The sequence below is a fragment of the Phyllostomus discolor genome, chromosome 14 (genome assembly GCF_004126475.2).
Source record: "Phyllostomus discolor isolate MPI-MPIP mPhyDis1 chromosome 14, mPhyDis1.pri.v3, whole genome shotgun sequence".
In the NCBI taxonomy this organism is placed as follows: domain Eukaryota; kingdom Metazoa; phylum Chordata; class Mammalia; order Chiroptera; family Phyllostomidae; genus Phyllostomus; species Phyllostomus discolor.
Window position 1 is genome coordinate 41,276,762 of NC_040916.2, and position 23,220 is coordinate 41,299,981.

At 51.8% G+C, this 23,220-nt stretch overlaps 1 protein-coding gene across 1 annotated transcript in view; it reads left to right on the forward strand.

Annotated features, from left to right (window-relative positions):
- PTGFRN (prostaglandin F2 receptor inhibitor) overlaps positions 1-21,663 on the forward strand; it is a 74,703-nt gene extending 53,040 nt beyond the window's left edge. Inside the window, exons 6-9 of the mRNA XM_036015804.1 lie at positions 2,936-3,355; positions 11,789-11,896; positions 16,399-16,704; positions 18,133-21,663. Coding sequence (XP_035871697.1) covers positions 2,936-3,355; positions 11,789-11,896; positions 16,399-16,704; positions 18,133-18,299 — 1,001 coding nt within the window. The 3' untranslated portion in view covers positions 18,300-21,663. The remainder of the gene's footprint in view (positions 1-2,935; positions 3,356-11,788; positions 11,897-16,398; positions 16,705-18,132) is intronic.
- Positions 21,664-23,220: the final 1,557 nt, after the last annotated feature.

Below are 23,220 nucleotides of genomic sequence, written 5' to 3' on the forward strand. Positions count from 1 at the left end.
CCCTCTGTCCAGCATCTCCACTCCGAGCATGCCCCCCACCCATCGGTACCTAGTAGCCTGCCCGATGACCGGATCAGTTGTCTATCGCTGTCCTGGTGTGCAAGGCGCCCTCACTTTACTTCATAACGGCCCCAGCACACAACAGTGTAGTGGTGCTGGCCGTCTGGATGTGCTGGAGAGAGGCCATAACGCGCTTTCTTTACATGGAAAGGTGGAAGTTCTTGACTTAATAAGGAAAGGACAAAAATCATGTGCCAAGGTTGCTAAGATCTACGATACAAACAAATCTACCCATAAAATTGCCTAATTTATAAATTAAACTTTGCCCTGGGTATGAATGTACAGTAAAAACATAGTATGTGCAGGGTTCGGTACTATCCGTGGTCTCAGGCATCCAGTGGGGGTCTTAGAGTGCATCCCCCACAGATAACGGGGTGGGGGGGCTACTGTGTAACCAAAGGGTCTGATTTGTCTTTACTTGATGTCTCCAGTTTCTCTCGTCCCATTCTCTCTGGGACCCAGTCTAACTGCTTTCGCCCTCTCTGCCTGTGGTAGTGAGGCTACTAGTGCTCCACCTAGTGCAAAACCGATTGTTCGTCACCTGACTTGACTTCGCAGGCGCTCAATCCCTCGTCCTGGAAGTACTTGGGTTTTCCTCGGCTGTGGCGCACCTCCGTCTCCCGGCCTTCTTCCAACCTCCTAGCTCCTCCTCTGGGCCCCCAGCTGGTTCCCCTTCATTTTCCTGACCCTGAGCCTCAGCCATCAGACTGCCTCAGCCCGTAGGCCTTGGGCCTTTTGTCTGTTAAACTTCACCCCCTTGGTGGTCTCCTCTACGCTCATTGAAATACCACCTACACTGTAACGACTCCAACTTTACAGTCCTACCCTGGACCTCCTCCCAGAGCCCTGGACTCAGCATAGTGTGTGTTGGCTTCCTGACTCTTGGTCTTCTCTCACCTTCTCCAGCACCACTGTTCCGGCTGTTCGGACAGAACCTGCATCCTTAACTCCTCATTCTTCACAGTTGGTCTCTAATCCCCCCCACTGCTCACACCCTGCCGTCACCAGGCCCCCCTCGTCTCCTTGCCTGGGTAACATCACTGGCCTCCCAACTGGTCTCCTTGCTCCTGCCCTTGCACATGGCAGCTAGGGCAGTCCCTATGACACGTAAGTCAGGGCCCGAAACTCCTGCTCCGAACCTTCAAAGGCTCCCTGTCTCCCTCAAAGAAAAACCCAGAGTCCTTTCTGCAGCCTTGGATGCCCCGTACCAGCCGGCCCCATTCCCTTCTGACCTCACCTACAGCTCTCCGCACACCTGCCCCGCCTCAGCCGGTCTGCCTTTCCCGCGGTTCCTGAGGTCACCCATCGAGCCTCTGCCCTCGCTTTCCACAGGCTGTGCCGCTGCCCAGAACACTGTTCCCCAGGTGGACACAGGCCTCGTTCCCTCGCCTCCTCAGGACCCCGTTCCCTCGCCTCCTCGGGGCCCCATTCAGATGATTCCTTCTCAGCGCTGCCAACTGCGACCCTCCCCCCACCCCCGCCCACATTGTTTTCTTCTTCCCCTGCTTTGTTTTCTCTGGAACACGTGTCAGCGTCTCACCCCATATGTTTTACTTATTTACTTTGTGCCCCTTCCTCCACAAGCACGGAGAGGAAAGCTCTTGTGTGTGTTTTGTTTACGGTCACGTTCCCAGTGCCAAGAGTACGGGAGGCTCTCAGCAAGCACTTGTGTAACCAGGGAGGGGCTGGCCAGAGTCACCCCAGAGTCGGGACAGAACCGGGGTGGCTCCGTGGGGCCTCAGGAGCCAGAGATCCTGGAGAGACACCATAACCTACATGTTCTCCTGGCAGGTTTGGTGCAACAGCTATCCCCCCAAAAAACCCAATGTAACAATTTCATTGTGTAACGGGACAGATTATAGAATGAACCATCTCCCGAAAGGATAAAAAAATGTTTCATTCCTTTGTTCATCTAATCAACACATATTTAAGTACCGTCCATGTGCCTGACACTGAGCTGTTCTAACATGGATGACTTCTAACATGCTTAGGGATTATTATTTCTTTTGACAGAGATGCGGGGAGTAGCACCCTGAAGACCTAAAGTTAGTGCACACACAGACGCATGCTCAAATCCTCCAACAGCGTCTCAGTGGAAATGGCTAGATCTCCACGTGCATGCTCCCATCACTTTAGGAAAAATCTGTTCTGTAGGGCCACCGTCGTGTGACTGAACCGGGAGAGCATGTTTCCCTCTTCCCTGCAGGCTGGTTAAGCTAAGAGTTCTCCCCTGCACCCAGCGGGCCCTCGGGGGCGGAGAGAGGCACGTGCCGCCGCCTGCAGCCCGTCTGGCCCGGATCACTCAGTGACTCTCCCGCACATCCTAGGAGCGGGGTGGGAACCAGAGGCTTCCCAGAGCCTTTTTTTAACTCACAATTTTTACTTCTAGATTTTATTTATTTATTTTTAGTGAGGGGGAAGGGAGAGAGAAAGAGATGGAGGGAACAGCGGTGTGAGAGAGGAACATCCATCAGTTGCCTCTTGTGCGTGCCCGGACTGGGGACTAGAGCCGCAACCCAGGCATGTGCCCTGACCGGGAATCGAACCGGGGACTTTTTGCTGTGTGGGATGGCACGCCCACCAAGTGAGCCACACTGGCCAGGGCCCAAATGCTCGCTCTGAGTAAAACGTCTCAAGGAGCTGAAAAGCCAAATCTTCACCCATCAATTCCCTGTTCCCTCCCACCCAATAAATCACTTTAGGCTGCTCTCCCTCATCCAGTGGTGATCTTCTCTCTGAGTTTCCAGATCGTCTGAAGTGCTGTTGTGTGACAATTTTCAAATAAATTCCTATTTGCTTGACTTTGTTCTTTCAGATACGTATCCATTGTAAGTGATCCCATTGGAAATCACCTGTTTCTGCTGCTTCGTTGCAGACTCCGTGCTGGTGGTGAAGGCGAGGCAGCCAAAGCCTTTCTTCGCTGCAGGAAACACGTTTGAGATGACTTGCAAAGTGTCTTCGAAGAATATTAAGTCACCGCGCTACTCCGTCCTCATCACGGCCGAGAAGCCTGTTGGGGACCTCTCCAGTCCCAACGAAACCAAGTACATCATCTCGCTGGACCAGGATTCTGTGGTGAAGCTGGAGAACTGGACAGATGCCTCCCGGGTGGATGGCGTCGTGTTGGAAAAAGTGCAGGAGGACGAGTTCCGCTATCGAATGTACCAGACTCAGGTGTCGGACGCGGGGCTGTACCGCTGCGTGGTGACAGCCTGGTCCCCTGTCCGGGGCAGCCTGTGGCGAGAGGCAGCCACCAGCCTCTCCAACCCTATCGAGATAGACTTCCAAACCTCAGGTGAGCCGAGAACCCTGTGCAGTCATAGGTGGAGCTAGGAGAGACCCTAGGGCTTTGATCCAATGGCTTTATTTTTTTAACAGCTCTATTGAGATATGATTCGTATGCCATACAGTGTACCCATTTAAAGTATGTAGTTCGAGCCTACACCCCCTGCTCGCTCCTGCTCACAGAGGTATGCAGCCTTTTTCTCCCCAGGGTGGTGGTTCTCCAACCTGCGTCGTCAGTAACCAACTGCAGCTTTACCTGGGAGCCTGAAGGAAATGCACGTGCTGGGCCCGCCCCAGACCCGCCGAACCGTGCTCCCCCGGGGGCGGGCCTGCACCTACAGCCTGAGTCCCACTGCCCTCCCAGTGACTGTGGTGTAAACCGGGGTCCAGACCTCTACTCTGTGCGGGGTTCTCCACCTGCACACTCGGAAAGTTTTGACCTGGATACTGGTTGTAGTGGCCTGTTCTGGGCTTTGAAGGTCGGGTCGCCAGGTTAAATACAGGGTGCCCAGTTCAACTTGGATTTTAGATGGACCGCACTGTTAATCTGATTTAAATGTAATGGGGAGCCCAGAACTTGATTTGGCCACCCTACCCAACTGTAATTTTTATTTGCTAAAGCGGGCAGCCCTGGTTGTAGGATATTAAGCATTCCTGGCCTCTACCTTAGTAGCACCTCACAGCTCCATCCCTCAGTAATGACGCTTAAAAATGTCTCCAGTGTCTCCCTCCGCCCCAGCCCAGCCCTGGCTGGTGAGGCTCAGTGGACTGAATGTAGGCTGGTGAACCAAAGGGTCACCGGTTCGATTCCCAGTCAGAGCACATGCCTGGGTTGCAGGCCCAGGTCCCCAGTAGGGGGCAGGTGAGAGGCATCACACATTGACATTTCTCTCCCTGTCTTTCTCCCTCTCACCCCTCTCTCTAAAGATAAATAAATAAAATACTTTTTAAAAAATATTTTTAAAAAGTATATAATGCAGTGGCTTTCAGTATATTCACAGTGTAGTGCAGCCATCACAACAATCCATTACAGAACCCTTTCCTTATACCCCAGAGACACCCGCACCCCTTAGCGGACATCCTTCAGTTCCCACCCCCGACCCCACAACCTGCTGCCCCTGCAACCACTGATTGAGCCTGGTCTCTATGAACTCGCCCAGTCTGGATATTTCACACAAATGGAGTATAATGCGTGGACTTCCTGCCTGGCTGCTTTCGCCGTAGCACAGTGTTTCCATGGGCCCTCCGTGGGGCCTCCTGTAGCAGGTCCTGACTATCCCTGTCGTGACTGAGTGGTATTTCATCTTGTGGCTGTACCACGCTTTGTTCATCCACTCGTTAGCTAGTGGCCATTTGAGTGTCTCCAGGTTTTGACTATTCTGACTAATGCTGCATAAACATTCGTGTACAGTTTTTTTGCATGAACATACTACCCTCATTTTAAAAAACAGATAAAGAGCTATTTCAGCCCTGGCTGGGTGGCTCAGCTGGTTGGAGCACTGTCCCCTAGACCGAAAGGTGGTGGGTTCAAGGCCAGGTCAGGACCGACATGGGCAACAGCAGATTGGTGCTTCTCTCTCACACCGATGTTTCTCTCTGTCTATCTCTTTGTCTTTCTCTCCTCCCCGCTTCCTCTCTAAAAAGAAGCATATCCTTGGGGGTGGGTTTTTTAGAAAGCAGCTATTTCAGCATCTTTAGGAAACAGGGGCAGAGTGTAAACAAAGGCAGGGGGCAGAGCCTCCAGGGAGGTTGAATGACTGGCCGAAGGTGGAAGGTGCAGAGATAAGGCCCCAGTGGAATCCGGCCCCTGGGCTTCCCCTCCGGCAGGTCCCTAGGACTGACAGTGAGGGGCACTAGTCTAGGCCCAGCAGATCAGGCAGTATTTCCGCACAGGGACTGCGTGTCCAGCCTCGTGGCCGACCTCACTTTTGGACTGGAAGGAGATGTCCCGTTAGTCCGTCGAGCCACCAGAGCTGCAGCGGTGTGGACGGATATGTCTGTTAACCCAGTTTGTTAGGAGTAGTTATTAACCGTGTTCCTCTTTGCAAATGTTAATGACAACAAGGGCGCTTTTGTGTCTATTGTGACTTGATTCTATCTTTGGTAAGTAAAGTGTTCTTATCCTGTAAGGTAGAAAGCTTCACCTTTTTTTTTTTTTATGACATGCATACGTATTTTCCGATGGAAATATTTCTTGTTCATCTATGTAATTCATTAAGCTTCCCTAACCAATCTGTGTATGGTTGTGTGTTAGCAGGTAAATGACATGAAAGTATTTGATCCCCAACATTATTTAGAATATCAACATAAAGGATCATTATTTGTGGGTTTCAGTATACAGTGTTTTCACTAAATCTGCCTTCGGTTCCAGTTAGAAATTTCTGAATGTATAAATTCATACTCAGCTATAAAAATTCAGGTGTGTACAGTGAGATAATCTTCAGCCACTTTTTAAATTCTTAGCTTTAGATTAATAAAGAGTAAATACTGATTTAAGTCTTTAGATTTGGAAAGAACAGTGGAAGGACACTCCTCTTTTATTGTGTATCTGCTTGTTTGTTTTTTTAATATTGATTTTATTGAGCTATAGTTAACATACCTTAACATCTACCCATTTACAGAATACAACCCAGTGGTTTTAGTATATTTATGGAATTGTATCTGGTTCCAGAACTTACTCATTACTCTAAAAGAACCTCTGTGCCCACTGGCCATCACTCCCCTCGCCCCACCCCCAGCCCCTGACAACCCCTAACTTCCCTGGCTCTGGAGCTCTGCCTCTTCTGGGCATGTCATCTGCAGGGAATCATGTATGTGGACTTCCACTTTGGGGTACTTCACTTGGCACACAGTCTTTTTAAGCTTCAGCCACGTTAGAGCATGTATCAGTGCTTCCTCCCCTGGTGTAGGTAGATAATACTCCACTGCACAGATACATCACATCCTGTTTACCATTTATCCGCTGGTGGGCATTTAGGTTGTTTCTGCCTCGAATAACGCTGCCATAAGCTAGCCCTCAAGCTTTGTGTAGACATAAGTGTTCATTTCTTAGGAGTGATCCTGGGTCACATGGCAATGCGGTTGAACTCTCTGACGAACTGCCAAACTGTTTTCCAAAGCAGCTGCATTCCCACCAGCAAAGTATGAAAACTCTGATTTCTCCATGTTTCTGATTATCGCCAGCGTGGTGGGCGTGAAGTAGTATTTCACTGTAGTTTTAACTTGTATTTCCCTAATGACTGTTGATATTGAGCATCTTTTCATGCAGTTATTGGTCGTAACTCTAGAGAAATATCTATTCAAGTCATTTGCTCATTTTTAAATTGTTATTTTTATTGTTGACTAGTACAGTTTTTCATAGTTTAGATACAAGTTTCTTAACAGACTACTCTGGGTAGTCTTTTTACTTTCTTAATGGTGTCCCATGAAGCACCCAAGTTTTTAATTTTGACAAAGTCTAATTTTTTATAAGATTTTATTTATGTTTAGAGAGAGGAGAAGGGAAGGACAGAAATGTCAATGTGTGGTTGCCTCTCATGCAGGTCCCCTATAGGGGACCTGGCCTGCAACCCTGGCGTGTGCCCTAGACTCTGAATCGACCGGTGACCCTTTGGTTTGCAGTCCAGCTCTCAGTACACCGAGCTGCACCAGCCATGGCTCAATTTACTTTTCGAGTTAATTTTTTGTGTGTGGTATGAGGAAGGGATTCAGCTTTATTCTTTTGCCTGTGAATACCCAGCTGTCCTAGCACCACTTGCTGATCAGTCTGTTCTTTCTCCCACCGACTTGTCTTGGCACTCTTGTCAGAAATGATGTAACCATAACTGTGAGGGTTTGTTTCTGGACTCTCTGTTCTCACATTGATTTATGTGTCTGTTTCTATGCTAGTAACACATTGTTTGATTACCATAGCTTGTGGTAAGTGTTTTTAAAAATTGAGAGAGAGAGAGATCAATTTGTTGTTCCACTTACTGTGTGTTCATTGGTTGCTTCTTGTATGTGTCCTGAGCAGGGATTGAAACCTTGGCATATCGTGACGATGCTCTAACCAACTGAACTACCTGGCCAAGGCCCGTGAGTTCTGAAATTAAGTGTAAGCCTTCCAACTTTGTTTGTTTGTTTTTTTAGTTGCTTTGGCAATTCTGGGTCTCTTTCATTTCCATATGTAGTTTAGGACAGCTGGGACTTTGGTAGGGTTTGTATTAAATCTGTAGATCAAATTGAAGAGTATTGCCATTTAACACTATTGTCTTCCATTCCATATGGGAGGTCTTTCCATTTATTTGGGTCTCCTTTAATTTCTGTCACTGGTCTTTTGTAGTGTTCAGTGTACAAATCTCAAACTTCTTTCTTTACATTTATCCTAAATATTTTCTGATACTCTTATAAATGGAATCACATTCTTCATTTCCTTTTCGGTCTGTTTGTCGCAAGTCTGTAGGAGCACAACTGAGTTTTGTATATTTTTCTTGTATTCTGCAACCTTGCTGAACTTATTTTAATAGTCTTTTAGCTGATTCCTTGGACTTTTAAAATTTTATTTATTTAAATTAAAAAAATTTTTTTAAAGCCCTGGCTGGCGTAGCTCAGTGGATTGAGCGCTGGCTGCGAACCAAAGTGTTGCAGGTTTGATTCCCAGTCAGGGTACATGCCTGGGTTGCAGGCCATGACCCCCAGCAACTGCACATTGATGTGTGTGTGTGTGTGTGTGTGTGTGTGTGTGTCTCTCTCTTTCTCCCTCCCTTCCCTCTCTAAAAATAAATAAAATCTTTAAATTTTTTTTTATTTGAGAGGGAGTGAGAGAGGAAGGGAGAAAAACATTGATTTGTTGTTCCACTTATTTATGCATCCGTGAGTTGGTTCTTGTGCGTGCCCTGCAAATAAAGACAGTTTTACTTCTTCCTCTCCAGATTGAATACCTTGTATGTCTTTCTCCTGCCTAGTTTCCCTGGCTAGAACCTCCAGTACGGTGTGTGAGAGTGGTGGCTCCCATGGACATCTCTGTCTTGTCCCTGACCTCGGGTGGGAGGGGGGTGGCGTGCTCGGTCTCTCACCCTCGAGTGCCAGGGAGGCTGTGCGTGCCCCGTGGATGCCCTGTTTTCAGTTGCCGAAGTTTCCTTTCATCCCCGCTTTGCTGAGTGTTTTTGTCAGAGAGAGGAGTTGGTGGTTTTGAAAGGCTCTTCCTGTGTCCGTGAAGATTCAGATGATTATGTGTTTTTTCTCTTTTATTTGAGTATCTGTTTTATTGTCTGCAGGTGTTTATTCCATCTTAGGCTTCTTTTTGATGTTTCTTTAAAAACTGTTATGAGGAAGAGGGGAGACATAAAATCTTTTGTATCTCTGGGTAAGGAATGGATATTGAATATATTTCTCAACTCTTTAAGGGTCAGCATAAGAGAAGAAAAATCACTGTAGCTTCCAGGATGAATAGGCTGCCTAAGGTTTTTATTGAAATCCCTGGAGCCGTCACGGCCAGTTCACAGTTGAAGAGGTGTTGTCATCAAAACCAGCAGCCGGCAGAGCGCCGTAGCCCCAAATAGCTCCCAGCAGATACTGACTTGGTGCTGAAGAGCCGTCACTTGAAAATCAGCAGCACACTGTCACACACACACACACACACACACACACACACGGCAAAGGGGCCCTCCCTGGTGTCCCCCGTCCTGTGCCGGGTCCCAGGGCATTTGCCTCTTGGTGGAAGGACAGTGTTAAAGGTTCTGGTCTGTTAAAAGAATAAAAATTAAGTTTTTCTCCTTAATAGAGAAATGGAAAAATATAGCAAAGTAGAAAGCAGGAGGAGAGAATCAGCTATACATTAATTTGCAGTCTCCGTCCTCCTATAATTTTTCTCTGGTATGCTGTCTTCATAACTTTGAGATCAGACTGTATATACAGTTTTATGACCTGCTTTTCCCCCACTGAACATGATGAGATAAACATTTTCCATGTTATAGCAAATTCTAGATAAACACCAACTGGAATGACTAAACCTGCTAGAATTTGGTTAACCATCACGCTATTGGTGGACACCCAGATGGTCTGCAATCTTGGCTTTCACAGAAATATTGCTGTTAACAGCCTTCTTTTATGGGCTGGAGTTGGGAGATGGTTCGTGTCAGTGTTTGTGTTTAAAAGCCAAGCGGTGCATGTACTCTCTGCAGACTTGGAATCTGGGGACCCCTAGTGACTCTGGGTGTTCGCTTAAATTCTCTGTGCCTTAGTCTGTCATCTTGAAGTTAACCAGACGAACCCCTGCACAAAAACAGCATTCCCTCAGAAATCGGCCATAATAAAAATATTTCTAAGCCCGGGATAATGACCCCCGTGAGCAGTGAGGGAGCTGGTCGCATAGCAGGAAGCCCGCCGCTGTGCGGAGCTCACAATGGAGGCCTTTTCCCGTCCTCGCCTGCACGGTGGGCCGCGGCACAAGCGCTCTGTTGTTCCCGCAGCCGGGGCCGCTGGGGAAAACGGGGGCTGCAGCTCGTCACCCACGAGGCGTTTGGGGTTTTCTTTGGTAACATAAAGAAAAGAAAGGGAAATTTGTCCAAGTGAGGTAAGCCTCCCCTTGCTGGTTCAAATTAAGTAAATAAAAACCTGAATCCATTATTAGGATCTCTTTATGTTTTGTCACGTTGTGTTCTCCTAGAAGGAGCTTGGACACTTGAAGAAAGCCCCCCGATATAGCCCTGTTTTATTACCATGAAACTTCTAGTTGGAGAAAGCACCGTGGTCCCCACTGCTCCCCTAGACCCACGGATGGCCACGTGTGGCACGCAGTCCCCCGGTCATGACCTCTGTCCGAGCCAGCTCCAAACAACTGGCTCCATCCTTTCCCGCCTCGCTGCCATGAGCAGAGCACGTGCAGGGTGAGGAGGGCCTGCGGCGCCCTGGCTGAGAGCCGAGTTCACTGAGGGTCGCAATGCCCAGCAGTAGGTGACACTTCCTTATCTTCTGTGCTTTCATCCCGTCCCACTTCCTGGGGTGCCTGTGCAGTCCTGTTCTCCATCCCTCGAGCTAAATTCCCCCGTGGTTAATCTGGACTCAGCCACACCCGCCCTGGGCTGTCTCACCTCCCTAGGTTTCCACATCCTCCAACCGCCCTTCAGCTTTCTCTCAGCAAAACAGATTCCTCGGGGACTTGGTGTTAGGAAAGCAGTCTGACCAAGTCATGCTGCTGGTCATGCAGGGACGAAAACACAGCTTTTTCCATTCTTTGCCTGATCGGGTTGCACGACCTTTTACTCTCATCATCATTTCTTTTAGACGTTGAAAAAAAGAACTGTTTTATTTCTGGTCACCTGATTTAAAAGGTGGTAACACCTATATTCTTAGCTTCTAATGAGTTTCAGAATCAGTGTCCAGGGCCATCTGTCTTTGCTTCCCAGGAAGCTCAACGGAAATCCCATAGTGTTCATATTCTAGAACCTTCTTTAGGTTTGCCTGTTCCTAGGAATTATGCATTAGGATGCAGTAAATGCTGGGCTGTTTGGGATCAGGCTGGCTCAACACTGTGGAATGCTGTCCCCGAAAAGTGAGCCATGAAGGGGTTAAAATGCGAGTGTAGTCCCTGGCCCCTGTCTGCCTGAGCAGGAGACAGGAGCCATGGATACTTCTCTGGATGTGCTCCGTCTTTACCCTTGTTGTTTTGTTGCTCACACGTGTGCCCATTGCCTTGCAGCTGGAAAGCTGGGAGACAGCACTTCTGCCGCTCGCGGTGGGAGACGGTGCTGGGAGGAGTCAGCGTGGCGTGGGTAGAACCAGCTCCTGGCCTTTGGAGGAAGGAGAGGGCCCTTTTCTAAAAGTGGACTGGGTAGCAAGGGAGTGTTCTCAGGAGGACATGCAAGGCAAATCCTGTCTGGGTAGTTTTTTTTTTTTAAAGGCATATCCACACCACCCACTTCCCCCAGCAGATCAGCACCTTGCCCAGGACACGTGCTGGAAATGTCACCATCGTTGGCATGTGCATCTCCTTCCTGGATTTTGGCCTCTTAGCCGCACCAGCACAAGGAGGCTGCTCGCTCCAGGGCCCAGCACGTCCCTGATTCAGTCCCCATCCCCCTAATCTCTAAGCCACTAGGCCTGGAAGTGAATCACCAGGAACCAAAAACAACCCCGGCTGCACCTGGGTGGGAGGCTGGGGCGGCCTCCACGTGACAACGGGCTGTCATCAGAAAAGCTGTGAAGGAAGAGCCAAAAGCAGAGTAGTTCTTAAGGAAGAGCTCTGTTCTGGTCGTGATCTTACAGTGGAGCTCATGCAGATGTGCCTGGGCTCGGCCTGTCTCCGAGGAAGAAACTTGGACTCAGTGCACCTTTTTTTTGGTGTTTCTGGTCCCGTCCTGACCCGAGGGAAGGGAGACTCACTGAGATGGCCTCGGTATCAAGGGACCTGACAGTGTGAGACCTGACAGTGTGAGAGAGAATAACGAGGGTCGCTCTCTTCCAGGGCCCGTGTTCAATGCCTCCGTGTACTCCGACACGCCGTCCGTCACCCGGGGAGATCTGATCAAACTGTTCTGCATCGTCACTGTCGAAGGCGCAGCCCTGGATCCAGGTACTTCTCCCCACCTGTTCTCCCTCCCCCCGTGGCTTTCTGGAAGTGTTTCTGGCATCGTCCCTGCCGTGTTTTGCAGGTGTGCGAGTCAGGGGTTGGGCTGTCTGTTTATCCCCAAACTGCTTGACGCAGGACTTTGTTCTCAGTAGGGGCTCAATAAGTATCTGTTGACTGGATGCATCTGTCTGTTAGATGAATTGGAAACGCATCCAGATATTTAATCTGGCTGTCAGGGCGATCAGCGGGCCGCTTCGAGGGCTGATGCTGATGCGAGCAGCTTGGAGATGCAGCGGCAGACCAGGCTCCTCCCCTTTGTCTTGCACTCACCTAACCATTCAGATTCCTCCTGAGCTCCTCTGTGCGCCGGTGCCCTTCGAGATGCTGGGCGTGGAGGAGCGAGCAAAATGTTCCGAGTCTGCCCTCACGGCACTTGCAGCCCAGTTAAGGAGACAGACAAGAAAGAAGTGCCCACATCATATCAGGTAGTGATTGACGCTGTGAAGAAATACCGAAGGGAACGGACAAGTAGCAAGTGACCAAGGGTTGCTAGTGTAGATTAAATTAGAAAATCTTCGTAAATTTTCTGTTGCAGAAAATATTGGCATTGCTAGCAGGATGCCAAAGACTTGTGGACCATTAATTAGTCTTACGCCCTTTCTGCTGGTCCCCCTTCATGACAGGCAATGTCCCTCTCTCACTTGTATTTAAAGGAACGGCAAATGCAAACGCACTTAGATGTCCATGTTGCCGGGCAGGACCATACCCTGCTCTACCTTCTGAAGAGCTCAGAAAGCAGCTGTCTCTCTGCCTGGGGGCCGCCCATCTCCTCTGCATGCTTTGACCTTGGATATCTTTGCACCGCCCACCCCATCACAAGCAGAGCCACGGCCTCTCCCAGGCCATTTTTGTACCTTAAAAGGGCTAGATCTGTGCAGGTTTTGTAGAGTTCTGTGCAGAGACCACTGGACATGTGGCCCTGGGATGGACGCTGGAAGCAAGAGTTCATTCTGTATCAAAGCCGGGTTGTAAGCAAAGGGAGGGTAGCCTGCAGGGAAACCAGTGTGAACACCATGGGGGGCCTGGGCAGAGGTGGTGTTGCGGAGCAGAGGCCTGGGCGGCTGCCCCTTGAGGTCTGACCTCTGCGGGACCACCAGTGAAGGTGCAGGTAGCAGCCTGTTCAGAGCTGGCAAATAGTTTCTGTAAAGGACCCAGGTGGGAAGCACTTCCGACTCAGTGGGCCAGATGGTCTGTGCAGCGACTGCTCCGCTGTGGTGTGTGCAAGCAGAGGCGTGCAGACCGGGGCACAGCTGCAGCCCCGGGAAACTGTACGCAGAACATCAGGGGGCCAGATTTGCCCGGCCGGAATTTGTGACCCCTGGACTGGCTGATGGATGCCAGAATTGTCACTCTGAGGGAACCCAAACATGGCTGAGCTTTAGAGACAGGAAGAGGAAGAGTTTGTAGAAAATGTAAGAAAAGGAGAAGACAGAAACCACCCCAAACGACAGAGGTGGCCAGCGCTGCAGTGGGGGGAAAGGAGCGAGGAGCCAAGGTCCCGAACGCAGTTTCATCACTGCACGAACGTCGTGGTGTGTGGTGTGCGTGGTCTGGCGTGCTGCTGGAGTTGTGCACATGCACTTCTGTGCAGCTGGCAGCCCAGTGGGTGTGTTCACACCAGCATCACCACACAAGTGTGAGTCACGCTTGTGATGTCACTGTGACATCACTACGTGATAGGAGGTTTTGAGCTCCATGATAACCGCATGGGACCACCGCCGAGTGTGGTCGTCACGCTGCATGTGACTGTGTCCTGCCGAGGACCTGAGGATGGAGGACACACAGGAGAATTTATGAGTGAAAACGAAGGTGGGGGTAGAAGACGATGCCAAGGGAAGGAGAGGGCAGGACTTTCCAAAAGTTGGACTGAGATAATGCCGTTTTTACCCTTAAAGCTCATCTATGATACATGCAAAAATAAATCATTTAAGTGTTCTTTCTCAGTAAATTAATGGGTCGCCACTGGTGCCCTTAATCTAACAAGTCTTTTCCTCCGGAGTAATTGCAAAAGCGATAGGTTACTGTTATCGAGCAGATCGCAATTTTCCAGGACTTTGCCCTCTTGGACTGTATGGATGGAAGATTCTGAATAATTAAACACACGTTGTAATTTAGTTTTTCCTCACACATCCCATGGGCTATGAAGGAATTCTCTTTTCGGAAAGGACAGGTTTCATAAGTGGGCCAAGTGCCACGCCACACCTGTGCCAGGTGGGGGGATGGGCAAGGGCAGGTGGCGGCCGTGTAGAGGTGGCATGTCAGGTCAGGTTTTCCAGAAGCAAAACCTGAGACAAGCATGCGAGTGATTCACTGGAGGTATGCTCTCCGGAGAAAACCATGAGGGAGCGAGGGACTCAGCACAGAGCAGGAGAGAAGCCAGGCTAAGAGGTGAATTCAAAGCAAGTCCAGCTCCCTGCGGGAGCTCCGGAGAGTGGGTGGCACCACAGAGTGCCACCTGCTCGAGGGAAGGGAAAGGGCTGGGCTCTCATGTCCCCGTGTTAGTCATTGTCCACCGGCTGAATGGCTGGGGCAGAAGGGCGTTCCTTACCCCCCAGGAGGCGGCTTCTGTCAGCTAACACCAGTCCTCTGGAGGACACTCCAGGTGTGAGAGCGTAAGCAGCCAACACCTGCAGCAGCTGGGGGCTCAGCGCACCAGCTGGTCGGGACAGGGCCCAGGAGCCGCTGCTCCAGGCAGTGATGCCTCTCCTGTCAGCAGCAGCTATTGGTAGAGCTGTGTGTCAAACTGTGGAGATGAGGATGTTGTTCATGGCAACCAACTTTTATTGAGCACTTACTACATTCCAGGTGCTGTTCTAAGCATTTTACAAAGATAAGTATCTTAACCATGGTGATGTTGCTATTTTCATCTTACAGATGCGGAAAACTAAGTCACCATGAATTTCAGTGACTCACCAGGTCATGAGGCTAATAAGTGCCAGTGCTGGGAGTCTAGTCCACTGAGCCGGGCCCTGCGGCCTGGCCACAGCCACCCTGGAAGGCACAGCAGGGCTGGGCTCAGAGTCTGGGCTCAGAGTCTGGGCACAAGTCACAGGGACACAGTGTGACTTTGCCGTCACTCACCCCCAGCACCTGCGGGTGACAGCAGCTCTGAGCTAGAATTTTCCCACAGAACAGTGCTGCAGGTGCCCCCCCGCCATGGCACCACCAGGGTGCAAGGGCGTGGACAGCATGCCCTCTGCCCCCGGGAGCCGGTCTGCTGGGCGAGAGATGGCCTGCACTGTGGGAACAATCGGATTGTGTGCCCAGGTGCCGCAGTGGCCGATGGGGAGAAAAAGAAAGTATTTTGAGGATCAGAGTAGAGAGTGGTCGTTACCCTGGTGGCAGAGCTGAGGTTTTCTGAGGCCCTCAACATTTTTAGAGTGAGTTGAAAAGGAACAATCATTTGGGTAGTTTTGTAGAAATTCTTGCAGGCATCTGAATAGAGTAATTTATTTGCCTTAGGATGTGCTTTTTGAGGTTACAATGTGTATTTTCACTACACGAGTGTTCCTTAGTTTAACCAAAACTGTGTTAGTTAACCTTTCTATAGAAAGCCTTGTCACGTGGATTTAAGATAAAACAGCGTTGGTGGCATTGCAGGCCTTCCTTGCCCGCCGGATGAGTCTCAGGCCCGACTCGCTCGAAACCAGTTGGTACCAGTCAGAAGCAGAGGTCGGGGCCCCTGGTAGACGCGCTCTCTCCGCAGTCTTTGAGAACGACCACTTGTGCCCAAGTCTTCTTTCTCGAATGCCCGTATTAATTTATGTGAGGCTGTTAGAACCTTAATTTCGCAGCATACTTTACGATTCAGCAGCATTACTCTCCGGGACTGTTAAACTGTGTTCAATTTTCTCAGCTTGACATTTTTTCCTCTGGTTCTGAACGTATGCACCTCTGCGGGGTTGGGGACAACCGCAGCAAACAGTGAAATCAGAACTGTTTACGACTCGAATTGCTGTGTGACTCCCTTGACGTACCTTTTGTTTCTTAGGACTGTCATGTCCTTCCAGTCTTGGGTGCTTCTGCCCCAGATGCCCCAGGACCCTGCTTTCTTTGGGAGACCCAGTGTGTGACGTCACCACATCCCAGCTTTACATCCTGTGTTCTTCGTAGGGGACAGTTGGGGTCTCACTCCTCTTCCTGTGCTCCTTAGGCTGAGTGGTGGCAGCAGTGAGATTACGGGGGTGGGGGGGACCCTGGGGCTGGATTCCCTGGGTCAAGACGCATGCTTTGCCGCCTGCTGGCTGTGTGACTTCACGGGTATTTGGTCCTGCACAGGGTGCAGAGTGTTGAAAGTGCCTGCACCACAGGGTTGGTGTGAGGCCTCGGTGGGGCCTAAGCAGGCAGAGCAGCGCCGGCCCGGCGTCGAGTGGCCTGCGTGTTAGCCACACGTGGTGTTTCTGCCCATGGCACTGACCCCAGGGTGTTGGCTTGGTGATCCGTAGATGACATGGCCTTCGATGTGTCCTGGTTTGCGGTGCACTCCTTCGGCCTGGACAAGGCCCCCATCCTCCTGTCATCCCTGGACCGGAAGGGCATTGTGAGCATGGCCCGCAGGGACTGGAAGAGCGACCTCAGCCTGGAGCGCGTGAGCGTGCTGGAGTTCCTGCTGCGGGTACACGGCGCTGAGGACCAGGACTTCGGCAACTACTACTGTTCCGTGACTCCCTGGGTGAGGTCGCCCACGGGTTCCTGGCAGAGGGAGGCAGAGATCTACTCCAAGCCCGTCTTTCTGACTGTGAAGATGGATGGTAAGAGCGACGTGCAAATGGTGCTCGGGACGGCAGCTGACAGAAGGAAGCCGGGTCTCCCCCGGCTTGAGGAATGTGCCGGAACTCGGCCTGGCTTCCTCTGTGCCTAACTGGGGCCGAAACCAGAAAGGGCACAGGCAGCCCTTGCTGTTGACCCCGGCTTGGGTGTCAGGTGCTGGGGGCACCACGGAGAAGTGATTTTTAAGACCCACTGGAAAGATTTGGTGCTTCCTATAGAGTCTATACAAACTCACTGTGCCAGGCAGAGGCAGAGAACGGATTGAGAGGGCAGGTTCAGGGCTCCGGGTGAGGCGGTAAATGGGTTCCTGCGACTTTGTCTTCTGGATTCTGCCCCTCAGAAAAGAAGGATCCTCCTGATGATGTCACCAGCATGGGACCCTAGAGTGGGGGTGAGGGGGGGACCCTCCCAGCCTTTCTGGCCCCCACTGACCACTAGGGCAGCCTAAGGAGGTGGTCTGAGGGCCCCCCCACCCTGTTCCCTGAACATTCCAGAGTGGGGACAGTGGTTCCTTGATTAACGAGAAATGTCTTCTGTGCGAAAAGTTTCAGAGCTAACATTAATTGAAGAAAACTCCACGGAGAGAATTAAAGTCCAGGTGCCTCTGAGCATTAAGAGGCGCTTTGAGTTTGTTGCCCTGGTGATGTTATCATTTGGGGGCGACCGGGAGGGGCCTCAGCTCTTCCGCAGATGACTTAGCCCTTCGGATCCTTTACTCCCCCTCTCGTAAAGTGGGGTGTCAGCCTCTCCTCCGGCGGCTGTGACAGCGTCAGCACCATAGGGCGCGTCAGGCACCTCCGCAGCGCCAGCATCCGCCCAGGGAGAGTCGGTGCTTCTGGGGAGGGGCACATGGGGTGGGGGCGGGGGACCTGAGCAGTGCCTGTGCGTCCCTGACACCGGCACCCTGTTTGCACCTTAGAAATTCTTCCCTCGAAGTGGCTCCACGTGAAACCCAGATTTACCAGACAGGTGTGGGGGTGGTTATTCACTGTGCCCAACAATTTACTAGGGCTACTTAAAATAGCCCCCAGCACACGTCAGTCATCCGATGCATACAGTGGGCTTACATACAGTTTTGTTTTGTTTTTTTAAGGAGGCATCTGCTGCGGAGTGTGCGGTGCCCTTATACTGACTTTTAAAAATCAGTCCCCTGCCAAAACCCTAAAAAGCAAATTGACATTCAAAGACATTGAGAAATCACTTTTCTGTTTTCTCCCTGCTCCACCCCCACCCAGAACTGCCGGAGAGAGACGCTTGCTCGCTTCTGGACAAACAGGGCGGAGGGCTCGCGTCAAAACTGCCATGCGCGAGGCCAGGCGCCGGAGACGGGTTGGGGAGGAGGCGTGGTCTCGCCTGCAGCCTCCGCCCTGGTGTCGCTCACCATCCTCCCTCTGCTCTCCCCTTCCCAGTGCTGAACGCCTTCAAGTACCCGCTGCTGATCGGCGTCGGCCTGTCCACCGTTGTCGGGCTCCTGTCCTGCCTCATCGGGTACTGCAGCTCCCACTGGTGTTGCAAGAAGGAGGTCCAGGAGACCCGGCGCGAGCGCCGCCGGCTCATGTCCATGGAGATGGACTAGGCCGGCGCCGGCCGAGGCAACGACGGGGACGGCCCAGGAGCGATTTGGGCGAGAAGAGGACGGTGGTACTGGAACGTGACGTGCGTTACACTAAAACCCAGTCCTCTCGAATCTCAGGTGGGACTCGGCGCTCCCTCCTCTGCATGTCAAGCCCGGAGCGCGGACACGTTTACCAGCACACAGCTTCTCTTCCCACGGCACTTTCTGAGGACAATCGAGTGTGTCTTTCCCAACCGCGGCTTTTTAATGGTTAACCTCTGTCTAATTTTTTTCTCCTACTGGTTTATAAATCTCTGACGTGTGTGTGTGTTTATAGCTCTTGTGCGGAGGGACTGTGGTGAGGACGGGGTGATGGAGTTCGTTGGGAGTTCTCTGTCCTGGGTGAGAGCCGGCCTCGGGGCTGGAGGCAGGCGTTGGGGGAGCGGCTAGGCGCCCCACTCTGCTGTGCTACCCCAGAGACAGCAAGGACCTGCGCCAGAGGCGAACCTGCAGCTTTCACTGCCCTGCCCCACCCCCTGTTTCCAGGGGTTCGGACCACATTTGAAATCTAAATTTGCAGTATGGAACTTCCTATCTAGCCCAAATGCATATTTTGGTTTTGCTTCCCTGCCCTTTTCCATTTGTTCGCTCTTTGCTTTCCATGAGTGTGCTGGAACGGCAGCCCTGGAATCAAGAATTTGGCTCTCCACCGAGCACCTTACCTTGCCACCTTAGCCTTAAGAATGAATATGAAGAAAACTACACAGCCACCTCCGTCCAGGGCAGTAAGAAGGTCTGCAAGGAAGAGGAGGTTGGGGACATGGGAAGGAACAGACACTCGGAAAGTGCGGAGGCCCCTGGGGCCCAAGGGGCCCCGGGGAGAGTGGAAGGCGCATCCTGAGAGCTGGGCTTCTGCATCTTGAGCCGGGAGGGTCCGTGGTGCCAGGGGTGTGTCAGGCGGAAGGAGCCACCTCCATTCCCCAGTCCTGCCCTTATGCAGGAGGCAAAGGCCTTGGACACCAAGGGACGGCCGGGGGACCCACAGAAACCCCCCATCCTTCACGGGCCGCGTGGTCCCCTTCACGTGAAGGACAGCTGCTGCCGGTGAGACTGACCGAGTCACGGAATCCGAAATTGCCTGGGGGAGCCGTGCATTTGCTCTGACCTTTTTGGTCCTTCAGGTTCTCTGTAAGATCCCCTGCAAGGGCTCGGTGAGAAGGGGTAGGCTTTGTAGGCTTTGCTTTCCTGTTAGGAACGTAAAGGAAACCCAGCAATTTATTGCCACGTGAACAGCCTACAAAGTAGCTCTGGGAGCAGCCTGCTTGGCCTGACTGCTCAGACCGGGAGGAGGACACGGACCGGAAGAGCTCTTCCACTCCCTGCAGCGTCCTGCCCCCGGCGCAGCGCCGGCCTGCCGAGGGCATCCATCCCGGTGGGGTGCTCTGAGGCTCGCAGGCGACTCCTGCCCTACTTTGCACTCCTCTGTGCTGCTATTGTGGCTCTGAAGGATCTAACACTCCTGTGTCTTCCGAAGAGGAAAAAAAGACGCGTTTGTTTTGAGCAATAAAGTTATACAAAATGATGGCCATTCATGTACAGCTTTGTCGCAGGGGGCTAGACGAGCCGGACACCCCCTCCCACCCCGCTCCCCCTCCCCCTCCCCCCTCCCCCACTCTGCTGCCACGATTCCCTCTGCACTTGTCGCCGAGCCCCCCCCAGAGGCAGATTCCCACTCAGTGTCTTCTTTTCGTTTTGCTCACCGAGTGGACCACGCGTGGGATAGGAACGAGGTTCTGCACGGACAGTGGTGCCCAGATGAGAGCTCCAGGCACAAATGACACCCAGGAAGACAGGCAGCAGGTGTGCCCCGGCAGAGCACGAGTGGCCGGTGGGGAGCAGGAGGCCTCGGTAGCTCTAGAGCCGGGTGTTTTCCACGTGTCGTTACCTAACTCCTCTTTCAGAGGAGGCGGGTCCCAGGTGATCGTACGAACCAGAACTGGAGAGAGCGCGCACACACACACACACACACACACACAGGCGCTGTGTTGGGGGCGGCCAGCGCCCTGGAGCCCTGGCACTGACCACACCAACTAGAAGACGCAGCATTGTTGTAGCACAGGCCTCGCTTGGTAGGAGGAAGGGGTGCTTAGCTTGGGACGTGCCCGGGTGGCCCCAGGTGTATGTGAGACCATGGATGGGTCACAGCAGACACAGTAGTAGTAAAGGTGACAGGTGCTCACACACTGTACCTTATCCTTTCCAACTGCTGTTGTAGTTCAAGGCTGGGGGTGTGAAAGCATTGACCCCGCCCTCTGCCCACTGGGCTGGCCAAACTGCCAGTCGCCAGCAGGGCTAGCCAAAGGGGGAAATCCCAGGGGGGTGTACCAGGGACCTCCTTCCTTCCAAGGACTTCAGCTTGCCTGGAGTGTGTGTCCTTTCAGAAGTGTGAGCTACACTCTTACGATGTACCAAATGGAGCCCCCACTAAGTGAGTGCTCCCCCGGGAGAGGCTCCCGCCAGAAGCAGCAGGGCAGGCGGAGGGAGGACCCAGCCAGGATTCACACAGAGGATGTACTCTGAACAAAAACTTCACAAAATATTACAGTTTTTCCCTACCCATAAAAGTATCCCCAGAAAGAGCCTAATCTATGTTCAGATAGGAGCCTCAAAATTCCTTTCAATTGTTTACTTTTATAATGTTTACATACACATTACACTTAAAAAGAAAAAGAAAAAAATGCAAACTCTGACTTTTTATCAACTTTTCAGATTTTTCATGGGACAGTGGAACTTTGACTCACCAACTGGATTTCAATCTTACTTTAGAAATGTATTTATTTGTGTCTTTTCTCCCCTCCCGTCCACGTGGCTTCCCCCGAGACCCTGGTGAAAGAGGCCCCTCCTACGCAGACCCTTGTCCATCCCCCCTCCCCCCAACCCGTGGCTCTTGCTTCTTGCTTTGCAGATGGCCTGCAGCCATGAACTTGTCACTGGCATCTGTGAGCCAAAGACTGAGCCTTTGTGGCAGGAATAATAAGCAATACTACACAACTTGCTACTTTCAGAAAACTTTTTTTAGCTTCACCGATGACAACAGAGGAAGAAGGGAACTGGGATTTAGGTAAGTTCTCTTCCGCTGTTTGACCAAATTCTCAGTGATACGTGTTGGGTGCAGATCACTAGGAGAAAAAAAGTCGACTTTTTCTTTTGTAGCGGGGCACATAGGATCTGCCGAATTTTATGTAGACAAAGGAAGGGTCTTGTGTATTTTTGTCCATATCCAATGTTATATGAACTAATTGTATTGTTTTATACTGTGACCACAGATATTATGCAATGCACCATTTGTTTTTTATTTCATTAAAGGAAGTTTAATTTAAATTGACATTGTGTGAGGAATGTGATATTGGCCTCGCTCACCCTCTCATCTCCTCTGCATGAGGGATTGTGGCTAAATTCCAGTTGCCACTTTAGCGCCTTCTGGTCTCGTTGAACCCTATGATAGCATTGCAGATTTTCACTAAAGATGAAAGAAGAAGTGGACTTTGCAGGATTGGTGCTGAGATTCCCACCAAGCAGGAAGGCGAGGGCCAGACCTGATGGAAGGGAGGGAGGTCCCTTGGTCTTTCGGTGAATTCTTCTGACCTCCGAGGCCTCCGTGTCAGGAACGAGAAGCTCGCTGTTGTTCCTCTCTGCAGATCAGGAAACCAACACCGACATTCTGTGGCCGTATCGTGACTGGAAGGAACAGTGTGGCTTTTCTGACTCATGACCCAGTCTGAGCCAAACCAGCCCAGAAGGCGCTGGCCCCTTGTAGTACTGCTCCCCCGGCCGGTGCCTTCAGGGGCCTGGACAGGAGGGAGCATGTGGATCCCGCCATCCTGCTGGCATGCCCTGTGGACTCCCCCACGGGCCTCATTTGTGTTCTGGGCAGGGGACACCTCAGGTCGTGAGGTCTGAGTCCTGGTTGCTACCCTTGTTCGGGGTTGGGCTCCTTTCCAGGCATGGCAAAGGTCCTGGCAGTTTATAAATGCACGGTGACCGCTCTGCTGCGGGGAAGGGCCCGGCACTGTGCGCTGCGAGGGAGGAGGAGTCTGCTTGAGTCAGAATGGCGGCACTGTCGGAGGTGGTCTTCAGGCACTGTCGGAGCTGGTCTTCAGCAGTCCCCTACCCGCCACTGAACCTGTCCTGCCTCAGTATAAACTGAAAACCCAAACTTGCTTGTGTGCCCACTGTGTCCCCAGGCGCTGTGCTAAGGTCAGGGAACCAGCCACTTCCTTGCCCTTAGGGCTTGACACACCGTTTGCCTAAATCTCTTTCCATCTGACTCACCCTTCCCCTCCAGGCCCCCGGAAGCCTGTTCTGCTCCTCTAGGTGTAAGCGAGGACCCCTCTGACCCATGCTCTGGCAGTCTGAAACGTGTCGTGAGGAGAGGGACCATTCACCGCTGTGGCCCTGGCGCCCAGCGGTGACCACAGTCAATACTGGGGTTTGAACGTTGTGCTCCACACTTGGACGGGTGCAAGTCACCTCTAGGTGGCAGCAGCAGAAGCTCTCCTGCGCTCTCCACGTAACCGGGTCTTCCAGCTCCCAGCCCCTCCACGTCCTCTGGCCCACGGACTGCTGTGCACAGCACACTGTTTTAAAATACAGGTTTTACTATTCTTCAGGCAGAGCAGGGCCATCAGATCAGCAGGTGGCTGCCATTGAAAAGACAGTTCAATATGCGCACAGATCCCAAGAGGAGGGCCACCCGGGGAAGCGCCAGGGTCTGTCCGGGCACCAATGGCCTTGACTGTGGTCTTTACCGGAAGGAACAAGCGCAGGGAAGCAGACTCAGGACTGACTAGTTTGGAGAATTCCAGCTGGCTCCGGGGTCCCTCGTTATCTGGTTCCTGTCCCTGGGATGGTTTGCGCAGGCACAGTAGTCCTGAGTGTGCAC